Raw genomic sequence first — 25,987 nt, forward strand, 5'->3', positions numbered from 1 at the left:
CAGTGCATATGTGACTGGACACAATGCCTTTGGAGGCAGCGGCTGATTGGACGGGAGGATTGGTTGATTGGATGGGAATTTTAAGGGAAGCTGGTCGGTGACTGGATGCAACCACCTTAGAGACAGCGTTTGATTGGCCGTCAAATAATCGGGCAACAAAATATTGACAAATAGGAAAACAAAATAATTGGTATTCCAATTTAAATCGGAAGAATATCATGCCTGATCTGCAGTTTCTTCCTATTGAAGATGAACCCTGGCCCGAAACAACTCCTAATCCATTCCCTCCACAGATGCCGCCTAGCCCGTTGAGTTCCTCCAGCACTCTGTGCTTTTTATTTAACTCTGAAATTGAAGATAAACATAAAGCTGGAGCAAGTTAGCGGGACAGGCAGCAACTCTGGAAAGAAGGAATGGGTGACGTTTCGGGCTGAGAACATTCTTCAGACTGAACTGATCTCTTGTTGGTGAGAGTACTTGTGATTGTCTGAAGAAGGGTCACGACCCAAAACGCCACCCACGCTCTCTCTCCAGAGCCCAGGGCCGCCGCCCGTACCACTGAGCCCCCCCTCCCCCCAGCCCCCCTGTGTCCACCTTCAACTCCAGAGCCAAACAAAAAACACAAAGTGCTGGAGGAACTCAGCGGGCCAGTCGGCACTTGCGGAGGGAATGGACCCAGAGCCGCCACGGGCCAAGGCTCCCCTCCAACAGGAAGGAACCGCAGATGCAGCCGTCCCCGCAAAACGCCAAATGATTCTGGGAATGCCGAGGAGAAAGAGGGAGCGAGAGAGCGAGAGAGAGACAGGATGGGGAGCGGGAGAGAGAGCGCGCGAGAGAGAGAGGGGAGGGAGGGAGAGAGCGAAAGACAGAGAGACACAGTGAGAGAGGGAGAGAGAGGGATGGAGAGAGAGAGAGGGGAGAGAGCGAAGGAGAGAGAGAGAGAGAGAGAGAGAGAGAGCAAGAAAGAACGAGAGGCAGAGAGACCCCGACCCAAGCACGGCAGCAGACCAACGCCCACAAAAGCAATCATCCAGATCTTGAAACCCAAAACACCAATTGATTTAATCTGTTACAATCCCCAGAGGTACAGCATGACCTCCCCACATCCCTGCATTTCCAAGCAGCAAGATTCCAAATCAACCCCACCGGGCCACCACCCCTCAATTGGCGAGTGGCATGGCAACAAAACAGGAAGTCGGGCCGATCCTGGTCGCTCCCACCTGCCCGCTGCACCTAGTTGTTACGATTATCTATGGTCGATTTTGCGTTGTTAAATACGGACTTTTAAAAAATCCGTATTTAACAATGCAAAACCGTACATCCATATTCTTATCACATTTCCATCCAAAATACGGAAAATCTGTACTACTTGGCAGCTCTGAGTGGACAGACAGAGAGATTACATATTGAAACCTGAACGTGGATCTGGTCATAATTTTTAGTCATTGTCAAATATTATCTCCAATTATGCTTTAATGCAAAAACTACTTAATAAATGAAATTAAGAGCCAATGCACAAAATGCAAGAATCCATCCTAACTGTAGAGAGTACAGAAAAATTAAATAAACATAAACAAGATATCCTGATCACGTTCTCTAGATTGTATTAACAGAAAGCCAAGATCTGTTGAATTCATCGAATTCTCCCAATTTTGTTATTCCTTGCTGTCTCCTCCCCTTCCTCAGTCCCCCTGCTGTCTCCTCCCATCCCCCAGCCTTCGGGCTCCTCCTCCTTTTTCCTTTCTTGTCCCCGCCCACCCCCGCCCCCGATCAGTCTGAAGAAGGGTTTCGGCCCGAAACGTTGCCTATTTTCTTCGCTCCATAGATGCTGCTGCACCCGCTGAGTTTCTCCAGCTTTTTTGTGTAACCTTCTGTTGAATTAATGTATTTGGCCAAAAATACATCGGAGCTTTTATGGTCAAAGGTGTGCTATGAGATTCCACCTGGTTGGCCAAAAATGAGAAACGTCATCTCCAACACTATTCATCCACACTTCCACTGTTATTAACACTTTAGCCTCAAAGCCATCCAGATATTTAGATTCTTAAATGAAAGGATTGTTGAAATAAATCTACACGTTGCTTAAGTTCCATACTTGAGCAATTATTAATGTTATTTTGTTTAAATGGTAACTAAAGCAATTGCACCAGTCCTATCTACTAAATAAAATCATAGAACAATGATTAATTAAATGATACAGATACATTATACTGTTTACACCTTGATTTTGCATCTCACCAACTCTTTCAACAGCCTCATCTACAAAATATGTAGCTGAATAAAGGTCCTGACCCAAAATATTTTCTTGATTATAAAGGACAAAGGGCATTTATTGTCACATACACTGATTGGTATAGTGAAATTTAGGTTTCCATTGCAGCACACCAATAAAATAAACATCATTAAAGAATTTAGCATTAAACATAAAAACACTCCCCCACAATGTTTCCCACTGTGAGGGAAGGCAGCAAAGTTCAGTCCACCTCCTCTATGTTCACCTGTGGTTGGGGCCTATTGAGGCCTCCACAGTCGCCGCTACGGCGGCCCGATGTTTCAGGCCCTCTCGCCGGAATGATGGAACTCTGGCGTCGGGTTAACACTCTTCAGTTGCTTGGAGTTCCGAAATGGCCTCTTGCTACTGGAGACCGCGGCTTCCGAAATCCACAGGCCGCGCTGGTCGGTGCTACAACACTGGCGATCTCGGCGAAAGATCCCAGGCTCCGCGGTGTTTAAAGTCAGCGCCGCCGCGTCTGGACGTTCCTCAGACCCCACAGCTCCACGATGTTGAAGTGGGCAGTCACAGCACTCCGGAGCTCCATACGGCGACCCGGGTAAGGCATCGCCTGCCCCGCGATGGTACCGCTGCAGCTCGAAGCTCTGGGCGGTCTCCGGCAGGAAAGGCTGCGCCAATCCAGGTGGTAGGCTGCGAGGAGGGGGCGAAGATGCGGCTCGGAGGAAGGACGCATCCTCGCCCAGGTAGGGACTGGAAAAAACGGTTTCCCCCTCCCCCCATCCCCCATATAAAAAAGACTAAAAGGCCTCCAAAACAAAACTTTTAACATTAGTACAGGTGTCTGAAGTTATGGGGAGAAGGCAGGAGAATGGGGTTAGCAGGGAGAGATAGATCAACCATGATTAAATGCAGAGTAAACTTGAAGGGTCGAATGGCCTAATTCTACTCATATTCCTTATGACCTTGTATCACCTATCCATGTTCTCCAGACATGTTGCCTGACCTGTTGAGTTACATCAGCACTGAATGTCTTTAATTGTAAATCAGCATCTATAGTTCTTTGTTTCTACAAAATATACTTACCATTAACAGGACATTAAAATTAATTCATTTTGCTTGACAAACAGTTGAGTAACTTTAATACATTTTCATTAATGTAGGGATTCACTCATTTCAAAAAAGGAACAAATGCTTAGAATGTTTTTTTGTTTGTAATGCCCAGGACTTTGGCCAAAACCAAGCTTGACCTTACATATACCCTGTTAGTCATGCCATTAACTGGCAATTTGCCTCAAGCATTTGATTAATAAATTCTTGTTTTGGCAAATTTGCCTTCAGGAAACCTGCAAATATGTTTTCCAACATCTGGGAGAAAAGCAAATAAATCATTAAGAGCTTCATCCAAAATAAATACTATGTATGCAAAATCTTTTTAACAGACCGTGCTGTACATTTTAAATGTTTTTCTTTGAGATTTAAGTGTTACATAAACATTATATTTTTCAAACCCAATTTAGCATCTGAAAATAACTGATATAAATCAATTGATAGATAAGAGCTGAGCAGGAGGTTAGATATTAACACATTTGACCTCCCTTTGCCTTTCAACCTTCAAGCAACAGTGTGCAGTTGTAGGAATGCACAACCATTCATTCTGCAGTTATCTGGCTGTTCTTACAGGTCCACATAATAGTTATTAGCATATAGACGATATTGATGAAAAGAACATGCTGAAACTAATGCCAATTTACCAAAACAGTTTCAGTAATGCAGTTTGCTTTTAATGTTGTACTGATTATCCATAAGGTTTTTGCTCTTTAAATGATACTGATGACATGTTGTAATGTGTTTCAGCAAATGACTATGATCCCTGGTTTATATATCAATACTATTTTTGGACAAACAAACACTGCACTGTATCTTGACTGGTAGCATCGTGGCCTGAAATGGCGGCAATACCAATGCACAGAAACACAAGAAGCTAAGGAGAGTCGTGGACTTAGCTCGGCACATCAAAGGCGCAGAGCTCCTCAACATAAAATATCCCTATCATCTGAGTAAGGCCATCTTCTCACTTATTACTTGGAAAGTGGCACTGTAGTCTGATGTCACATACTACCAGGTTCAGGAACAGCTACTTTCATACAACTATGTTCAAGTTCAAAGCAACTCTCACAGTTCTAAACCTACCCAAGGAACAAAACACGATGCGCCACCCCTTGCCCAACCACTGCCTTGTTTTCAGATTGTGTCCTGTGCTAACGTCTTGTTTTGTTTACACAGCCTTTTTTATTTTTACTGTCTTGCAGGATTTCTGTATATTTTCTGTTTTTGTGCATTGTCTGAAACAATGCAAGCAACATTTTCATTGTAACTGTACCTCAACGCACACGTACATGTGACATGGAAAATGACGAATAAAACACAGACACATTCTAATGCTTGCTAAACTTTCACATCTAAACGGTTTTAGATAGAACTGCTTTTTCCAGCCAGTTCCTTGGTATATATCCTTCACGTGGGTAGGTATACAGACGGGCAAAATAGACAGACATGGCAGGTGCAAATTAGGCCTGAGAACTGTGAAACAATTCATTATGGCCCTGCCCAGTCCATCATCGGCTCTGACCTTCCTTCCATCGAGGGGATTTATCGAAGTCGCTGCCTCAAAAAGGCTGGCAGTATCATCAAAGACCCACACCATCCTGGCCACACACTCATCTCCCTGCTACATTCAGGTAGAAGGTACAGGAGCTTGAAGACTGCAACGACCAGGTTCAGGAATAGCTACTTCCCCACAGCCATCAGGCTATTAAACCTGGCTCGGACAAAACTCTGAACATTAATAACCCATTATCTGTCATTTTGCACTTTATAAGTTTATTTATTCATGTGTTTTGTAGTCAATGCCTATTATGTTCTGTGTGCTGAAGCAAAGCAAGAGTTTCATTGTCCAATCAGGGACACATGACAATAAACTTGAACTTGAACTTGATTATGGAAGAGAAAGAAAAATAGCAACAATCTGACAATGGGGCAATTTTGAAGTTGCTGTAGGAACAGACCTGAAACCTTTGTAAAATGCAAGACAAGGCTGTTAAAAAAAGATACCCCTAACTTTATTAACACAGAGCACAAACACAAGAAGGTTGAGCCACACCTTTACAAAACATCCAACTTACCATAACTGAATAGCCACCAATTCTGCACACAACATATAGGAAGTGCAAAAATTACTGGAATGGCAGCAGTGTGGCAAATGTCTTCAGTTACATTTAAAAAAACAAGCAGCTTCAGTTTTGTTTGCCAGACAGCAGAGGGGTCAAGAGGAGATTAGATTGAAGGTGTGGGGAGAATAAAAAGGAGAAATAAGGCTGACCTTGGGTGTCTCCAGGGTGCTATTCTCTATATGGAGGACACCTGTGGGTAACTTTATTTAACGTGGGGAGACTGGTGCACAGACAACCACCCCACGGTCCTTGACAGATCTGGGTCAGGATCCAGTGGCATAGAGTCCAAGACAACCGGAGACCCTTTTCTGCTGCAGTCTTCATCCGCCTTCCCAGCCGTTGTGACGCTCTACTAAGGTCAGCCATTGTCCTCCGCCTGCCCAACCGTTGAGGTCTTGGTTGAATTGCTCTTTGTCAGAGACCTCCCCCTCGAACTTACCACCGCGGTAGTGGGCTGGTAACTATAGGTCAAATATTTATATGAGACAGGCCGGCAGATAAGGAGGAATTTCTTCAATCAGAGGGTGGTGAATCTGGAATTATTTGCCACAGAGGGCTTTGGAAGCCAAGTCAGTGGATATTTTGAAGGCAGAGATGGATAGATCCTTGATGAATACAGATGTCAAAGGTCAAACAGTAGTAGTGGAGTTGGGGATGGCATCAAACAGGAAATTAGAAATGTGTGCAACAAAGATAAAACAGTTATAATGGGTGACTTCAATCTACATATAGATTGGGTGAATCAAATTGGCAAGGGTGCTGAGGAAGAGGATTTCTTGGAATGTATGCGGGATAGTTTTCTAAACCAACATGTAGAGGAACCAACGAGAGAGCAGGCTATTCTAGACTGGGTATTGAGTAATGAGGAAGGGTTAGTTAGCAATCTTGTTGTGCGTGGCCCCTTGGGCAAGAGTGACCATAATATGGTTGAGTTCCTCATTAGGATGGAGAGTGACATTGTTAATTCAGAAACAAGGGTCCTGAACTTAAAGAAAGGTAACTTTGAGGGTATGAGACGTGAATTGGCCAAGATAGACTGGCAATTAATTCTAAAAGGGTTGACGGTATATATGCAATGGAAGGCATTTAAAGACTGCATGGATGAACTACAAAAATTGTTCATCCCTGTTTGACAAAAAAAAAATCAGGGAAGGTAGTGCATCCGCGGATAACAAGGGAAATCAGGGATAGTATCAAAACAAAAGATGAAGCGTACAAATTAGCCAGAAAAAGCAGCTTACCAGAGGACTGGGAGAAATTCAGAGTCCAGCAGAGGAGGACAAAGGGCTTAATTAGGAAATGGAAAATAGATTATGAAAGAAAACTGGCAGGGAACATAAAAACTGACTGCAAAGCTTTTATAGATACGTGAAGAGAAAAAGATTAGTTAAAACAAATGTAGGTCCTTTGCAGTCAGAAACAGGTGAATTGATCATGGGGAACAAGGACGTGGCAGACCAATTGAATAACTACTTTGGTTCTGTCTTCACTAAGGAAGACATACATAAATCTGCCGGAAATTGCAGGGGACCGGGGGTCAAATGAGATGGAGGAACTGAGTGAAATCCAGGTTAGCCGGGAAGTGGTGTTAGGTAAATTGAATGGATTAAAGGCCGATAAATCCCCTGGGCCAGATAGGCTGCATCCCAGAGTACTTAAGGAAGTGGACCCAGAAATAGTGGATGCATTAGTGATAATTTTTCAAAACTCTTTAGATTCTGGAGTAGTTCCTGAGGATTGAAGGGTAGCTAAAGTAACCCCACTTTTTCAAAAGGGAGGGAGAGAGAAAACGGGGAATTACAGACCAGTTAGTCTAACGTCGGTAGTGGGGAAACTGCTAGAATCAGTTATTAAAGATGGGATAGCAGCACATTTGGAAAGTGGTGAAATCATTGGACAAAGTCAGCATGGATTTATGAAAGGTAAATCATGTCTGACGAATCTTATTGAATTTTTCGAGGATGTAACTAGTAGAGTGGATATTTTCTGCAGCCTCAGTTTTTTATTTTGATTTTCAGTGACATAACTGAGATGGTTTACGTCACAAAATAATGTTTGTCAGGTATACACTGAGAAATTATTTTCTCTTATGGCACAGTCTAGAACAAAGAAGGAACTGCCTTTGTAATTTAAAGCATGCTCATTTGAGAGCAAAATCAGGAAGAACACTTTCGCATCAGGATGATTGCAATCAGGGATTTCTTTCCCAAAAGGCCACATATGCTATGTTAGTTTAAATTTTCAGAATAGAAATTTATAAATTTAAGGATATAAGGGGATATTAAACAAAGACAAATAAATTGAATGGAGGTACTTATTGACCTTGAGTAGAGTGAATGATCAGGTGCATTTGTACAGGAGCAAAATAATTGATATCAACTACTGTGCACTTATAAATGAGTCTGGGCTGATTAAGGGTGCTTGTCTGGGAATGACCATCAAATCATACGATATTTCCATTTGTGCATTAACTTGGAACCAGCTGCTTAAACCAATAAAGATTAAAGCTCAGCTTTGTATTCTGACTTTTTACAATAGCTATCAGTCAAAAGATATCATCTGTTTCAAATTCAAATTTGTACAAATAATGAGATTTATCGAAATATCAGCAGTCTTACTGAAGCTCATATAGGCCGAGGTCCCAAAAGTGTTGTTTTTGAGACTGATTGCTTTGTTATTTAATAATCACTCACTCTCCCAGGAGCAACCATCAGCTCCTTGCCTAACTTAGTTGCTCCAACAATAAATTTGAGACCAAAGGATCAAAGAAGATCTGGGCAGACTTGGAAAAACATTTCTGCTGAGAATGGACGAACTGCCTGTCAAAAGGTGATTCCCACTGAGTAGGGGGAAAGGCTCAAATTACTTCAGTGTATCAACATGAAAGTGCAAAATTCAGCCATAGTAATCCGCATACATGTTTTTCTTTCCAGAAGGGGATAAATGGGAGACGGGTACATTGTTATAGATAACCTGATCTAGTCATTATCACATTAGGGATTTGAAATGCTTAAAAAATGTATGGTTTAGTGAAGGTAATATGCCATTGTTCAAGTTTAAACTACACTTTCACAATAATTAAAAGTCAACTAAATAAAATGAACCTTTAACGGAGACATCATCTAGAAAAACTCTGGAACATAAATCTTTGTGTCAGTGACAGGAAGGCTTTTGCCAACCATTACCATAAATCTGACAAACACTAATTTGATGGGAGCCTATATCTGTCTCCTGTGAGGCCAGTCTAGACAGTCTATTGAGAAATCCTACAACACAACTGTTTGTTTCCAGTAACACCATCTGGATATAGCAATCAGAGGCTACCAGTGTTGTTCACACATGGATCAAAGAATGCACTAATTTCACAGAGTAATACTTGTGAAATATAGTTTAATACAATTTTTTATCTGCTGAAAGCAAGCTAAGCAGAGCAAAGGCATACCAAATGAGGCTGCCCTTTGAAAAGCATTTTGACCACCCATTGTATCGAAAATGCTTATGTCACACTAGTCAACCGGCTCCATCAAAGTGTTTCTCTATCAACTGATCACAAGGTTTGTATGATTCAAATTAGAAAGCCAGTCTGAAGAAATCATGGAACACGATGCAAGGTAGACAGCCTCTGCAACCTGTATTCATTGTGCAAAAATAGATAGAACATTGCAAGCTCAAATCCTCAGATTTGCACACGACATAAAATAGGTCCTTTTGCATATGATGTGGAAGATCAAAGCCTAGAGGGCCCCCTATTGTGCTTTAATGAAGACTGCAATCTAATGTGCACAACTGAACAATGCTGGGGACATGATTGGTGTGCTGCACAAAATGCCAACTTCGGTTTCATTTGCAATTTTCTTTCTACTATTCGACTTTATTCATGATGCTCATTCCAGCTCAATTTAGAATGATAAACATTTCTCAAATTAAAGCACTGAATGAACATTACAAAAAAACGGCTAGGATATTTCCTTTCCAAATTCGAAGAATTTTACATAAATCTGGTATGATTAAATATTAATTTACTGCAACAAATTTTGTAACACTCCAAAAGTAAATAGAATATAGGCTTGGAACGTTGTAAAAGTAGAAACCGATTTACTAGCATAACATACTAAGGAAAAGTTTAATGTATACTGCAGGGCATTTGTGAAGCTTTTCATAATTTACAACAGGCCATATTTTATTTTAAGCCAAATGTGAAAAAGTCAAAATGTCCACTTATTTGTGTGTTTAAAGATAAGGCAAGTTGGGTAAATATCAAATTAAAATCTCTGACACTTTGATTCAGGTTACTAAAAAGTAAATAAAATGCACTAACACAGCTCCTGCTGCACACAAATGCATGCAATTAAAATGACAGGAATCTCCATATATTATTAGGTGAGGCAGCAAAACATGTTTACCTTGATTTATCTGAACACAAGATACATTGTTCTAATTTTATATTATTTAGCAAACTGTAAAAAATGTCTGACAACAGAAAATTTATTTCACAATTTACTTATCATTTCTTAAACTCCATCAAATGCAGTTTATGCGACTAGGTTACTGGATAATCTATTCTGTATTCCACATTACTTCTGCCATTTCCCTCAATGTTCAATGGATGATCACCTATTAATTACATATGTTTAAAAAAAATCAATATTATATAAGAATCTTGCTTTATTGTTTAAATGGCTTTTGTCTCATAGAAGCAGTTTTTTAACTATTGTTCATGCTGTTAAATGAAGCAGGTAATAGGTCTCAGGGAATGGTGTCAGAGGCCAAAAGAACAATGGTTCCAATGCCACACACAAAGGTCTGTGATCTAGTTTAACTAGTATGAATCAACAGTTATGCAGTACTTTTCAAATATGCAAGAACAGCATCAGGATAACATTTGGACAGAGTACTAAAAAAGTATTACAGATACTTTAACAATGAAACCGAAAAACGATCTGTAATTGCCTCCTACTTGTCGAAAATCACCACAAGAAATGTCAGAATTCCAACATCTCCATGACCTAGAGTACAAGATCTACTTACAGCATCAATTCACCTCGTTTCCATCATCCGCGGCTTCATTAATTTGACACTCTCCACAGGTACTGTAAAGATTACAATGATTGACAGGCACAAGTTGATTTTCCAGTCACTGCTACAAGGTGTGGCAGTCAAATCGGTAAAGAAAATGAGAAACTTCCCAAAGAAGAATAAAAGCCGAACCTACATGGTCAAAAGTCAGACAATTTTTTTAAAACTTAAGTTGAAAAACATGCATAAGCTCAGAAAATTTATAAATTAATGAAAAATGCAATCATTGCACATCAGCCTCAAGGATAGCAACGATTATTGGGGAAAAACATCAGAAATAAATTCTGAGCGAGCAGGCTTAAAAATGCATCAATAATGGAGCATGTCGCAAGATAATAGGTAAATGCTCTTGCACTTACTTTGAGCAGTGAAAGATTTTCTGCGAGCAATTGATGGCTTTAGTGTTTTTATAAAACACACAATGTGCTTTTCAGAGCCATGTCTGGCAAGTCTGAGACAGTTGATCTTGAATATTTAAATATCTGGAAAGACAAACTGAATCTTGTGACTTATTATACAGAGGACATTTATGATTGCTGAGGCTATTATTATTCACGGTGATTCCTGACAAGACTGTCTGGAAAAGGAGACCGGCATCATGTGGGAAGGAGAGAACTTCTGCAGGGAGATTTTATGTTGTGAGGTAAAGATTGTGTGAAAATCAACAGTTGCTTTGTACCAATTGAAACTCCTGGCTGCAAATGAAGATTTGTAAAGAAATAAATGGTTTAAAAATAAAAAAGCAAGAACAGCAGAATAGCTTCAAGTCAGTATTGTTTTGTTAATTGATAATTTCTTGTTTTTCCAAATGTATAACATTCTCCAAAATACTGTCAATGAAAAATGAAAATTACGCTCACTGTCCATCCCCACATTTAATTGTCACTCAGTGCGAAATGTGAAAATATATCAATCAGGAACTGTCCATGAAATACAATAGTGCCCATGTTATTGAGGTTATGAAACCATTAATCATAAGCACCAACCCAAATGTTAAAAGGGAAAACATGAATTAAGTTATGGCCGACTTGAGAACGAAATTGTTACTGAGATCCACCATGAAAGATGGAATTCTACAAGCCTCTATTTACACAATCTGCTTTTCTCTTATTCCTGCCAAAGAGCATAACCTCTAATATCCCTATATTTTAACCCATCTGTTAAGGTTTTGCCAACTTAACTTCTATATCTCTTTGCAGACAGAATCCTTCTCACTTGTTTTTCCACCTTTTATTTGTATCACCAACAAATTTGACAATACTTTCATCTGAGTCATTAATAAAAATTGCAAACAATCAAAGCTCCAAAACAGATATATAAATTATGCTGCTAATTCACTTTGCCAACTTAAAAATTACCAATTTATATGGATTCTCGTGCTTGTTTGTAGTCCAGTCCTCTATGTTAATATATTATCCTCGACCATGTGATCTTAGCTCTGCAGTAACCATTTTTCTGGTACTTTAATCAAATGTATCAAACCCATACAAATGTATAGGTTCCCCTTTACCACAGTTTATTCATCTTCATAGTTGTATTAAATTTGTTAAATATGATTTTGCTTTCATAAAAGTGTGATCCCTGCTCAATTTTATAAATGTCTCACTGCCACTTCCTTTATACACCAGCATTTTCCACAATGACAGATGAAATTAGCTATAGTAGGCTTATTAGTCCCTAGCCCCATGAATTATCCCAATTCCTTTTCACTGGTGATAGTTTACTTATATCCCCCCCCCCCTTTTTCCACAAGATTTTACATTAGCTTTCATCTACCTTCACAGTTGAAGACACTAGTGTTCTCTAGCTTCAACCTAACAAATAACCTTTGAGGCATGGTATTAAATAGGAATATAATCTTTAACTTTCTTGATTGGCACAAGACGTTATTCCTCCTATAATACCTTTAATATAGAATGGATCAATTGGAAACACTTAAAAAAAATCCTGAATAGATAAATTTAAGGTGGCAGTTGAAGAATGGCAAATATCTAAGGTTAAGGCAAAATTCTATGATGTTATTATCTCTCTTCCTCAGAGAATCCTTTACTATCAGTTTAGTTAATCCTAGCTCACTACACAAAACAAATCTAAAATATCTTATTCCCTGGTTGGTTCCTTAAACACATAATTCTAGGAAACCATCAGGAAATTATCCTCAAGGCTACCTTGCCCTATTGATTTGCCCAATGTATAAAAAGATTTAAATCGCCCACAATAATCACAGAATCCTTTCTGATATTTCTCTGTTCTTTATACACTGCCCTGCAATGCAACCTTTAAACAATCTCAAATCCACTCCTACCTAGAAATACAATACTTGAACCATGCATCCTGTAACACTGAACACAAGTTAGATAAGTGTTGTCCGAATAGCATAACATATCTTATATATTTGTACTGGTAAAATCAATTCTACTTTAATATTGAAGTCATAGTACAACCTAAGAAACATGAAACTGTATTACATCTTCAAGGGAAACTACCTGAAATTTTGCTTTTGCAACTGGACTGGAACGTGTATGAAGATAACATCACACATGTTTAGATTTGTACAAATGCATTACATACAGTAGATACATGACCTTAGATGCCTATCAAAATGTCTCATGTTACACATTATACATTGTCTTGTCAACTATTTCTCAATATTAATTGCAGGTGTTATGTCTAGAATGCAGTCACCAAACATGTGGATACTACTAAAATAAAATAGAGACTGTAGATGTTGGAATTTTCAGCAAAAAAAAAAAAACTGATGGAGGAACTCATTGGTTCAGGTGGCATCTGGGGAGGGAAATATACAGTTGATATTTCGGGCCTGTTTGAAGAAGGCTGAGACCAAAATGCTGACTGTCATTTCCCTCAACTAATGCTGCCTGGCCCACTGAGTTCTTCCAGAATGTATTTTTTTTAATTTGGACACAATGAACCACCTGTGACAAAAACTGTTGTGTTTTAAAATATTCAATGCAACTGGAGAGCAAAACACAATACTTTTAACTTAAACCATGAAGTGCAAATGCAAGGCAAACACTACCCAAAACATAAAATAGCCAACTGGATTACATATGAGCACCGATCCAATAATACTTCTCTCAAATGCACACCTCCCTCATTGACTACAAACTTAATTAATGAGATGCTTGCATTTTCCTGGAAATGCATAGGATGGCAACGATATAACAAGAAGCTGCTTGCAATCTGATCTATATTGTATATAAAATTGCATTTATTAATTTTATTTGATATTATAAATGCTACAGTCCCATTAACAGTAAAGACGTTAACTATATGCCTTTATGGAGAAACATTGCCATCTATTGGTAACACATTTCCAGCACAGCCATTGCGCCAGCAACCATAATTACACCTGGCTATTGACATTAAAAAAATATTGCCAGTCATGCAGTACAGCAGGTATAGGTTGTTGAATGCACATGAACATTTTTGCCCATTTGTTTACCAATAAGTACTGAGATTTTTAATTACCTCACAGCAGTCCAAATATAGTATAATAGAAAGCAGGCAGTATTGATGGGAATAGCGAGCTCAATGCATTTTACGCTCGCTTTGAACAGAAGATCAATGGAGGAACGTCACCCGTCCCATCAGTCTCGGGTGCACCTGTACCAACGGTTACTATGGCAGATGCAAGATCACCCTTCCCGAGATTGAATCTGCAGAGTGTAACTGACCCAGAAGGACTACCTGACCATTTTCTTAGGACCTTGCAGAGGTATTCACGGACATCTTTAACTTCTCATTATTCCATTCTGAGATCCCCATCTGGTTTAAGAAGACCACTATCGTCCTGGTGCCAAAGTAAGGTAGGAAGCTTTAATAACTACCACTCTGTGCCTCTGACATTCACCATCATAAAGTGCTTCGAGGGACTGGTGATGGTGTACATTAACTGCAGCCTCCCCGATAGCCTTGATCCACTCCAGTTTACTTACTGTCGCAACAGGTCCACGGCAGATGCCATCTCTCTGGCCCTACACTCATCTCAGGAATATGTAAGCACCAAGGACACCTTCGCCAGACTCCTATTTATCAACTATAGCTCTGCCTTTTATAATCCCACCCACACCCATCTCCAAACTCCTGAACCTAGGAGTCAGCAACCCCTCTCCCACTGGATCCTTGACTTTTTGACCCACAGATCAGTGAGGATAGGTGACAACGCTTCCACCACAATAATTCTCAACACTGGTGCCCACTTCTTTCACGCTCAGAACTGTGCATCTAGATTCAGCTGTAACTCCGTCGACAAAACTGCAGGTGACACCACTGTGGTGGGCCAGAACACAAATAATGACGAGACAGAGAACCAGAAGAAGATAGAGAACTTAGTAACATTGTGTCAAGACAATAATCTCTCCCTCAATGTCAGCAAGTCGAAGGCACTAGTTATTGCTTCAGGAAGTGTGGTTGAATACATGTTCCAATCAGAATCAATGGTGCTGAAGTAGAAATGGTTGAAGGCTTCAACTTCTTTAGTGTTAATATCACCAACAATCGGCCTTGGATCAGGCACATTCAAGCGACATCCAAGAGGGTACATCAATGCCTCTACTTCTGGAGGAGACTGAGGAAATTTGGCATGTCTCCAATGACTTACAAACTTCTACTGTTGTGCAATAGAAAGCATACTATTGGGTTGCATCACGGTTTGGTTTGGGAACAGCTCTGCTCAAGACCTCATGAATTTGAAGATCGTTGTGCATATGGCCCAGTCCATTACACAGCCAAGACACCCCACCATTGACTCCACCCAGACTTCACGCTGCATCATAATCGAAAATCTTTCCCAGCTCAGTCATTCCTCCTTCTCCCTGCTCCCATAGGGCAGAAGGTACAGAAGCTTGAAAGCAGCATCACCAGACACAGGAACAGGTTTGTTCCTTTTGTTATAATGCTTCAGAACAGTCCGTCCAGAGCCTGATTTACGTATAAACTTCATAGGCTGAAGCCTAAAGCCTCGAGATCTAGGGGGCCTCGGCCTCGCTCCAAGGTGTATAATATTTTTGACAGTGGCGTTGTTACAAAACCTACAATCAGTGGCACTGTGCTTGCGATTCCGGAGGTTTTGGTTGGGGGGGGGGGGGGTTGACGAAGAAAATCCGTTCTACGATTGCGCTCCCGTTTCTGCTGGATTGAAGTTAAATGCAACTAAAAACGCCTTCAACATCACGGATCGCAAGTGCAGGACAAAACAAAAGGTATATCGTCTATTTAAGATATTATCTTGTTTTTTTTGCGGCTTCATTTTAATCTGCTGATGTGGAAAATATTGAGTGGTAGTTGCAGCCTTGCCTGCAGCTGTTCGTTTTTCACCCTTTAAATTTGTTTTAACCATATAACAATTACAGCACGGAAACAGGCCATCTCGGCCCTTCTAGTCCGTGCCGAACACTTATTCTCCCTTAGTCCCATCTACCTGCATTCAGACCATAACCCTCCATTTCTTTCCCGTCCATATACCTATCCAATTTATTTTTAAATGATAAAATCGAACCTGCCTCCACCACTTCCACTGGAAGCTCATTCCACACAGCTACCACTCTCTGAGAAAAGAAGTCCCCCCTCATGTTACCCCTAAACTTTTGTCCCTTAATTCTCAAGTCATGTCCCCTTGTTTGAATCTTCCCTACTCTTAATGGAAAAAGCTTATCCACATCAACTCTGTCTATCCCTCTCATCATTTTAAAGACATCTATCAAGTCCCCCCTTAACCTTCTGCACGCCAAAGAATAAAGACCTCTTGTTTAACCTTTCTCTGTAACTTAGTTGCTGAAACACAGGCAACATTCTAGTAAATCTCCTCTGTACTCTCTCTATTTTGTTGACATCTTTCCTATAATTTGGTGACCAAAATTGTACACCATACTCCAGAATTGGCCTCACCAATGCCTTGTACAATTTTAACATTACATCCCAACTTCTCTATACTCAATGCTCCTATTTATAAAGGCCAGCACACCAAAAGCTTTCTTTACCACCATATCTACATGAGATTCCACCTTCAGGGAACTGTGCAGTTATTCCTAGATCCCTCTGTTCAACTGCATTCCTCAATTTGCTACCATTTACCATGTACGTCCTATTTTGATTTGTCCTGCCAAGATGTAGCACCTCACACTTATCAGCATTAAACTCCATCTGCCATCTTAGTTTGTTAAAAAGTTTTGTTCTGGAGGCCTTGTAGTCGTTTTAGTCTTTTTAGGTGGCGGGTGGGGGAGAAAGGGGGAAACCGCTTTTCCCAGTCCCTACCTGGGCGAGGATGCGTCTTTCCTCCGAGCCGCATCTTCGCCCACTCCCCGCGGCCTACCATTCGGATTGGCGAGGCCTTTCCTGCTGGGACCGGCCAGAGCTTCAAGCTGCAGCTTCAGCACTGAGGTAGCATCGCGGAGCCGGGCGATGCCTTACCCGGGTCGCTGTGCGGAGCTCCGGAGTGACGACTTTAACATTGTGTGTGTGTGTGTGTGTGTGTGTGTGTGTGTGTGTGTGTGTGTGTGTGTGTGTGTGTGTGTGTGTGTGTGTGTGTTTGTTTGTGTTTGTGTGTGTGTGTGTGTGTGTGTGTGTGTGTGTGTGTGTGTGTGTGTGTGTGTGTGTGTGTGTGTGTGTGTGTGTGTGTGTGTATGTGTGTGTGTGTGTGTGTGTGTGTTTGTGTGTGTGTGTGAGTATATGTGTGTGTGTGTGTGCGTGTGTGTATATGTGTGTGTGTGAATTTGTATGTGTGTGTGTGTGTGTGAGTGCCTGTGTGTGTCGGTGTATGTGTGTCAGTGTGTGTGTGTGTGTGTGTGTGCGTGTGCGTGTGTGTGTGCGTGTCTGTGTGCGTGTCTGTGTGCGTGTCTGAGTGTGAGTGAGTGTGAGTGAGTATGTGTGTGTGTGTGTGTGGGGGGTTTGCTGCCTGCACTCTGCTCGGGGTGCTGTGAGATTGGATATGCTGCCTGCACCCTGCTTCCAGTGCTGTGAGGTTGGATTTGCTGCCTGCACCCTGCTTCCAGTGCTGTGAGATTGGATTTGCTGGCCTGCACTGAATGATTTTTGAGGTAAATCCTCAGATTTTCTTGGTTAAAATTAGACCATTCAATCTCTCTTTATTAAAATTGTCTCTTTTTTTAATCAACAGCAAAGAGCTATCAATAGGCAGTGAGCAGCAGAACACAACAAGAGACACAACAAGAAAGAACTTAATAAATCTCATCTTTAACATTTAAATTGTTGTTATATTTTAAGTCATTCACATTTTTAAACTTTAATAAATCCTTTTTCCGCTTGCCATGCCTGCGTGTTCTTCATCACAGTGGGAACCTAATAGGCAGGAATGGCTGTGCTGTCAGAGAGCCACTAGGAGTGCATGGTGGGGAGGTTGAGGGGAGATGAACTGAATGCGTGGAGGGGAGGGGAATGGCAAGTAGCAGAGTGGGGGGGATGAAGGGAGGAGGGGTGACTAAGTAAACTACCAGCTGTAAGTGACTGAAGTGCCAGCCCACCAGCCAGACTCACTGAACTGCAAGTCCAAGAATCCATTCAGTCCACAATGTCCATACTAGCCCTCTGGAAGCCAGTCCCTTCAGCCCACAACACCCATACTAGCGCTCCAGAGATCCACGCAAGGATAGACTTTCCTCTTTCATTGCTGTGATCTGTAAAAAAAGATGAAAATGTATAAAATTGATTCACCACCCTCTCCCCCCTCTCTCTCACAGAATCTGTCACCTGTTTTCGGCAGAATTTCTGGCAGTTTCTGAGCTGCCAGCCCGCCAGGCCTGAGTTACTGAGCTGCCAGCCTGCCAGGCCTGAGTGACTGAGCTGCCAGGCCTGAGTGACTGAGCTGCCAGGCCTGAGTGACTGAGCTGCCAGGCCTGAGTGACTGTGCTGCCAGGCCACAGTGACTGAGCTGCCTGCCAGACCTGAGTGATTGAGCTGCCAGGCCTCAGTGACTGAGCGGCCAGCCCAAGAATTCATTCGGCCCACAATGTCCATACTAGCCCTCTGGAAACCAGTCCCTTCAGCCCACAACACCCATGCTATTGGTGCAGAGGTGGAATATTGTGTTGGGGACCAGCCCTCTCGTGTGAAGCTGGGACCCAACGGGTCCCACTTAGTCTAGCACATTTTAAAATTAACTGCTTAATGACAACATACAGTTGGATCAAAAAAAGTCACACTGTCACTGTGAGGTAGTCATGGTCATCTTATTAGCACTTCCCAGGCAATAACATTTTAAGCTCACGTTTTTGCATGTTTTTTTGTTTTGTTTTTGTTTTTTAATATAACAATAAACTTACAATTTTATTTTCCTAAAAATTCCTGCTTATTCCACAAAATGTTTACAAAGGTCGGTTATAGCAAAGGTTTTTCACAATGTTCATTTTAACATTTATGCTTTTTTTTTTTTCCAATCACTATGGTATTTAACAATAATATTTTATGTCCTTTAGAGAAGGAATTGCAAATTGCGGAATTTTAAACACCCGTCAGTATCTTTGGCTTTAATCAAATTTAAAACACTCTTCCATCTTCCTCTAATCGTGGGGCTGGGGGATTGGGAGGGGCCGTAAAAGTGTAATAGCCTTGGGCCTCTCTTCATCTAAATCCGGCTCTGGGTCCATCCATAAACTATGGTACAGTCAGATTATACCCTATTATATGTTAATTCTGTTTCTCTCTCCACAGATGCTCCCTGAGTAATTCCAGCTTTTTCTGAAAGAAAAACAGACCCTATTGGCAATATAGGACTTCATCACTGGAAATGTTGTGATACAATGCTGACAACTATGATTGTGCATACTGTATCTTTTCCCTTGCTCTACCTATTGTACTTGTTTGACTTGATTGTGTTTATGTACATGTAGGAAGGAACTGCAGATGCTGGTTAAAAAAATAAAAAAATAAAAAAAAAAAAAATAAAAATAAAATAAAAATGGCGCGGCCCTGTCCAGTCGCCGTTGTGGCAGCTCCGCGAAAATTGTGTGTGTTTTTAACTTTTATGTTCCTTTTATAACATTTCTAAGTTCTAACTCCCTAGTACAGGTGCACAACCTTTTATCCGACGATCCAAATAACGAAAACCTCCGAATAGTGACATTTTTTCAGTCCTTGAAGAAAGGTCCTTGAAAACGTTCACCGAGGGCGGCCCGCAGAGGTGACAGCGGAACCTCAGGTCGGTCCTCGAAGAGAGGGGAACTAAATCCCCATTCATAAAAGAGAAGGTGAGGGTATATTGCGCGGGAGGGTTAATAATTGACAATCTGCTGCTGCCTGCCCGCTGAATTTAAAAGTTCCCACGGTAGACTCACGATACAGTGTATCGTGAGTCTTGCATGAGAACTTTTTAACTCAGCGGGCAGGCAGCAGCAGATTGTCGCTCCCTTAAGTTTCACCCCACCTACACCCCTCTGCTTCCAGGCCATGTGTGTGACCCCTTCCCTCCCCTCTCCAGCTCCCCGCCCATTGCACCGGCGCGGGGGCTTTGCACTGCCTTCACGTCGGAGCTAGTGCCAATCACCGGAGACGTCAGGACCAACGGGACACCGGCCCCCAGGCCCACTGCAAGCACGGAGAACCCATAGACCCACAGCCAGCAGCAGCCCAGCCCCGTTCCAATTCCAGAGGAACACGCTCCCCGTAGGGACCGAAGCTGATGGTGTGCAAGGTGCGTCTTGGTCTTGAGGTTGCGGATGAGGGGGCGCAGCTCGGGCTGTGACGTCTCCGGCCACCCCCTGTACAGGAGCTGAGACTGGGAACTGTGGGGTTGTTTGCAGTTGCAGAGGGAGGGGGCAAGGGCGGTACAGTTCCCAGTCTCAGCTCCATTCCAGGGGGGTGACCGGAGACGTCAGGCCCAACGAGACACCGACTGCAAGCACGGAGATGCCATAGACTCACAGCCAGCCGCAACTCTAGCCCAGCCCCGCTCCAACTCCAGAGGAACCCGGGTTGCGGATGAGGGGCGCAGCTAGGGCTGTGAGCGAACTGCCACTTGTCGCTGTAGCGGCGCATCGGGGAGCGGGTTCTTGTTGGTCCTGACGTCTCCGGCCATCCCCCTGGACAGGAGCTGAGAGACGTCAGGACCACCAGAAGCCGCTCCCCGATGCGCCGCTACAGCGACAAGTGGCAGTTCGCCCACAGCCCGAGCTGCGCCCTCTCATCAGGACACCGACCCCCAGGCCGACTGCAAGCACGGAGATCCCAGAGACTCACAGCCAGCAACAACTCTAGCCCAGCCCCGCTCCAACTCCAGAGGAACCCGGGTTGCGGATGAGGGGCCGCAGCTCGGGCTGTGGGCGAACTGCCACTTGTCGCCGTTGCGGCGCATCGGGCAGCGTATTCCTCTGGAGTTGGAGGGACAGGGAGACACAGCGGCTTTTGAGAATGGTGGGCAATCACTTCCAAAGTTCTGCCCACACAGTCAGTACACCTCTCCTACACTTGTCTCCCGCACTAAGATTATCTCGCAGAGAACGATCCCAGCCTAACCCTCCCTATTCTCTCCTATTCTGCAAGAAAAAACTACATTGAAGACTCAAACTCACGATCGAGTAACTGCCGGGATCGAGGCGCAAACTCGCGACCTTGCGGATATGAGCCGAGCACTCTACCACTGAGCCAGCCGTTAAAATCTACGCTAAAAATCTTCCATTCCGAAAGCCGAAAAATTCTGAATTACGAAAAGTGTCTGGTCCCAAGGCTTTCGGATAAAAGGTTGTGCACCTGTACTAACAAAGTATGACAGGGAAACCCTCTTAAATCTAAACTCCAGGGCAAACGGAGACTTTTTAAACTCTGTACTTACGATCCAGCATGGCCAGCAGAGATCAGCAGAAGCTGCTGCAACAACAATGGGAGCTCGACTGCAAGGAAAACCCGGAGAGGAAAACATCGAGGGAAGTGGGGGGGGGGGGGGGGGGGGGGGGGGGGGGGGGGGGGGGGGGGGGGGGGGGGGGGGGGGGGGGGGGGGGGGGATTCGAAATAGGCTGAAAGCCCAAGCCTTTCGTCCACCTCTGCCCAGCATTTTTCTGGCGAATGTCCAGTCCCTGGAAAACAAGCTGGATGACCTCAGGGTGAGGATCAGATTCCAGCGGGACATAAGGGACTGCAACATCCTCTGCCTGACTGAAACATGGCTGACCTCACTGATTCCGGATCAGGTAATCTGCCCAACCGAGTCCTTCACTGTCCACCGTGCTGACAGAACAGAAGCATCTGGGAAATCCAAGGGTGGAGGAGTCTGCTTCATGACCAATAACAATTGGTGCAAATCTGGAAATATCAAGATGCTTTCCCGTTCCTGCTCGCCGGGCCTGGAGCACCTGACAATCTCATGCCGCCCATTCTACCTTCCCCGGGAGTTCGGCTCAGTGATCGTCACAGCCGTCTACATTCCACCGCAGGCGGACACCGACATGGCACTATCGGCCCTACACGATGTGCTATGTCGACATCAAAACAAGTACCCGGATGCGGCTATGGTGGTGGCTGGAGATTTTAATAAATCAAATCTCAAGAAGGTCATGCCGAACTTCTACCAACACATCACGTGTGCCACCAGGGGGAGAGAACTTTGGACCACTGCTACACACTGTTCAGGAAAGGCTACAAGGCTGTTTCACTCCCTCCCCTAGGAAAATCTGACCACGCTGCCATTTTCCTGTTGCCGGAGTATAAACAGAGGATAGTTCGGGAAGCGGTAGAGACGAGGGACGTAAAGCGGTGGTCCGACCAGTCAGAGGCCATGCTGCAAGATGCACTGAGTGATGTCGACTGGAATATGTTCGAAGCAAGTTCCAGTGACAACAGTGAGTTCGCGGAAGCAGTCACGGACTTCATCGCAACAGTAACCGACAACATCGTCCCCACGGTAAGGGTAAGCACCTTTCCGAACCAAAAACCCTGGGTAGACAGGTCTGTTCATGTGGCCCTGAATGCTCGCACCGCTGTCTACAACTCGGGCCTTGCATCAGGAAACATGGACGTCTACAAGGCAGAGTCAACTGCGAAGGGCGGTGAAGGACGCAAAGAGAAGGTACAGAGACAAGATGGAGTTACAGATGGAACAGCAGGACACCAGAAGCCTGTGGCAGGGGTTACGGATTGTAACCAACTACCGGAGCACCCCTCCCTCATCCGCAAGTGCCGGCACCTCCCTAGCTGACGACCTGAACTCCTTCTACGCTCGTTTCGAGAGGGGCAACACCACTCCAGGTCTGCCGACTATCGACAATACCGCCAGCGGGCTGGCTACCGAAGCTGAAGGGAGGAATGTGCACACATTCTCGCTGTCCGAGCACGACGTGAGGAGGGCTCTGACACGGGTGAACACGAGAAAAGCTGCAGGCCCCGATGGCATCTCGGGGCGAGTACTCAAGTCCTGTGCTACGCAGCTAGCTCCAGTGCTCACTACATTATTCAACCTCTCCCTGGACAAGTCCGTGGTCCCTGCCTGCTTCAAAAAATCCATCATTGTACCAGTACCAAAAAATGCCTCCCCAGCCTGTCTGAATGACTACCGTCCGGTGGCCCTTACCTCAGTAGTCATGAAATGCTTTGAGAGGCTGGTGAAGAATCACATCTGCGCCTTCCTCCCTCGGAACATGGACCCGTTGCAGTTCGCATACCGTCCGAACAGATCCACGGATGATGCGGTCTCCCAGGTCTCTCCCATCTGGACAGCCAGAAGGGGGGCTACGTGAGGATGCTGTTCATAGACTACAATTCAGCCTTCAACACGATAGTCCCCACCAGACTGGCCGGGAAGCTAATGGAATTGGGGCTCAACACCTCCCTGTGTGCCTGGGTCCTGGACTTTCTCACCGCCAGGCCCCAGGTAGTCAAGATGGGAGGGAATACATCGAAGTCCCTCACCCTGAGCACAGGATCGCCCCAGGGTTGCGTCCTCAGCCCCCTATTGTATTCCCTGTACACACATGACTGTGTGGCTAGGTTCAGCTCCAACTCATTAATTAAGTTTGCTGATGACACTGTGGTGGTGGGCCTGATCTCAGACAACAACGAGAAGGCCTACCAGGAGGAAATGGCTGGTCTAGCACTCTGGTGCCAGGATAACAGCCTCCTTTCGAATATCAAAAAAACGAAGGAGCTGATCATGGACTTTAGGAGTGCACATCATCCGAGGACGTACACTCCATTGAGGATAAATGGGGATCCTGTGGATAGGGTGAACTGTTTTAAATATCTGGGAGTCCACATCTCCGAGGATAAGACATAGGCATCACACGCCTCAGCACTCGTGAGTAAGGCAAGGCAGCGCCTTTACCACCTCAGGCAATTGAGGAAATTCAGAGCGTCTCCGAGGATCCTCCTGTGCTTCTACGCAGCGGCGGTGGAAAGCAGCTTGTCCGGGAACATTACCATCTGGTTTGGGAATTGCTCTACCAAGGACAAGAAGGCTCTGCAGAGAGTAGTGCGTTCGGCCGAACGCACAATGGGAACTTCACTTGCCCCCTTGCAGGAACTATACATCAGGAGGTGCAACTCCAGAGCCAACAATATCATGAGAGACCCCTTCCACACCTGCAGCGGACTGTTCCAGCTGCTACAGTCAGGCAAACGCCTCCGTTGCCATGCGGTGAGAACGGAGAGGTTGAGAAGGAGTTTCTTCCCAGAGGCCATTCGGACTGTAAACGCCTATCTCAACAGGGACTAACTCGACCGCTTCCTGGAGCTCCCGCAATGCAACTTCTCCAGTCGGTGTCACTGGGTTGGAACAACCCGGACCGGGACAGTACATCACCCGGCGCGGCTTCATGGCCGTGGGACTCACCATCGCCCGTGGGGGTTCCAACCTTGGACTTTCAGACCGGGAGCGGGGCCGTAAATCGCCCCGCGCGGCCTAAAATGGCCGTGGGACTCATCATCGCCCGCCTGGGGCTTGGACATCGGGAGAGACACGGAGAACAGGGGAGAGAAAAGACTTGCCTTCCATCACAGTGGCTTCACTGTGATGGATGTTTGTGTGAATTTAATTATGTGTATGTCTGTAAGACAGTGTCTTTGTTTGTATGGCTGTGGAAACAACATTTCGTTTGAGTCTCACTGGGGCTCAAATGATAATAAATTTGTATTGTATTGTATTGTATTGTACTGAACGTTTTTCCTTCCATTATTTATTATGTAAAAGAATATGTGTGTTATGATTGTGTTTATAGTTTGTTTGGTTGTTTGTCTTTTGCACAAAAGTCCGCGAGCATTGCCACTTTCATTTCACTGCACATATCGTATGTGTATGGGACAAATAAACTTGACTTGACTTGACTTGACTTGACTTGAGATGGACACAAAATGCTTGAGTAACTCAGCAGGACAGCCAGCCTCTCTGGATAGAAAGAATGGGTGACGTTTCTGGTCGAGACCATTCTTCAGACCGAGGAGAGGAGAACTTCTTCAAAGTAGGCATACATTGAGGAGATTTCGTAGTGGAGCAGGCGAAATATGTAGGAAGGAATAGGGCTGTGTAGTCGGAGTCGGAGCAATTTTGGTGCTGCTGGAGTCAGAGTCGGTAAAAAAGTCCCGACTCCGACCTCAACATAAATTTCAGAGACTACGTAAATCGTGAAAAAATCTCACTTAACTACCTATGCATTTAGTTTTCATTTCTATTGCACTTGAAATGTTTTGTTTGTCATAATTTAGCCTTTTAGCCCATACCTGTGGCCTTAGTTTAATAAATTTTAGAATAAAGCTTTTATAATTTTTATTTAATTCAATGGAATTTTAATTTTGTCATAGTCCTATATCTTTTTTTTTTCTTTTAGCATAATGAATTATGTTTTTTTTCCCCAAGAGTAAACAATAAAAAAAGCAACAATAGCAAAGCTACAACCATTAGACTCAAAACTTTAAGGACATGGGTTTAAAAGGTAGCCTGATGATTCATGTCGTTCTTATGAAGTGCCATCTTGTGTAATGTCATCATAGCAGATTTACAATTATTGTACCTCGGGGTCGGGGACAGAGTCAGAGTCGGAGTAGGATACACAAGAAATCAAGGAGTCAGAGTCGGGTGTTTTGGGTATCAACTCCACAGCCCTGAGAAGGAACTGCAGATACTGGTTTACACTGAAGATAGACACAACATGCTAGAGTAAGCAGGCAACATTTTTCTGGATGGAAGGATTCAATGACGTTTCGGGTCGAGACCCATCTTCAGACTGAGCTTTCGGCTAGAGACCCCACTTCAGACTGATTTGATTGGATAACATGTGAAACATGAAAAAGTTTTTCACTGTACCTCAATAAAATTTCACTGTTCATCTCAATAAAAAAAGTTATCAGGGCGATATTGGCCGCTGCTTGCAAATCCGCCAACGGCGCTTTCAAATCAACCCCTCTCGCACGCCGAGGACGGGAGGAGGGAGGGAGGGAAGGAGGGGAGAGAGAGAGAGAGAGAGAGAGAGGGAGGAGAGAGGGAGAGAGGGGG

General features: G+C 43.8%; 1 protein-coding gene across 4 annotated transcripts in view; it reads right to left on the minus strand.

Annotated features, from left to right (window-relative positions):
* LOC129696296 (ADP-ribosylation factor-like protein 15) overlaps positions 1 to 25,987 on the minus strand; it is a 284,855-nt gene that overhangs the window by 199,240 nt on the left and 59,628 nt on the right. For 2 of the 4 annotated variants that reach the window (XM_055634077.1, XM_055634086.1), the window contains exon 2: positions 18,055 to 18,194. The exons of the other annotated variants lie outside the window; for them this stretch is intronic. In XM_055634077.1, coding sequence (XP_055490052.1) covers positions 18,055 to 18,078 — 24 coding nt within the window. In that variant the 5' untranslated portion in view covers positions 18,079 to 18,194. The remainder of the gene's footprint in view (positions 1 to 18,054; positions 18,195 to 25,987) is intronic. 4 annotated transcript variants of the gene reach the window in all.

This window comes from Leucoraja erinacea, chromosome 1 (assembly GCF_028641065.1).
Source record: "Leucoraja erinacea ecotype New England chromosome 1, Leri_hhj_1, whole genome shotgun sequence".
Lineage (NCBI taxonomy): Eukaryota > Metazoa > Chordata > Chondrichthyes > Rajiformes > Rajidae > Leucoraja > Leucoraja erinaceus.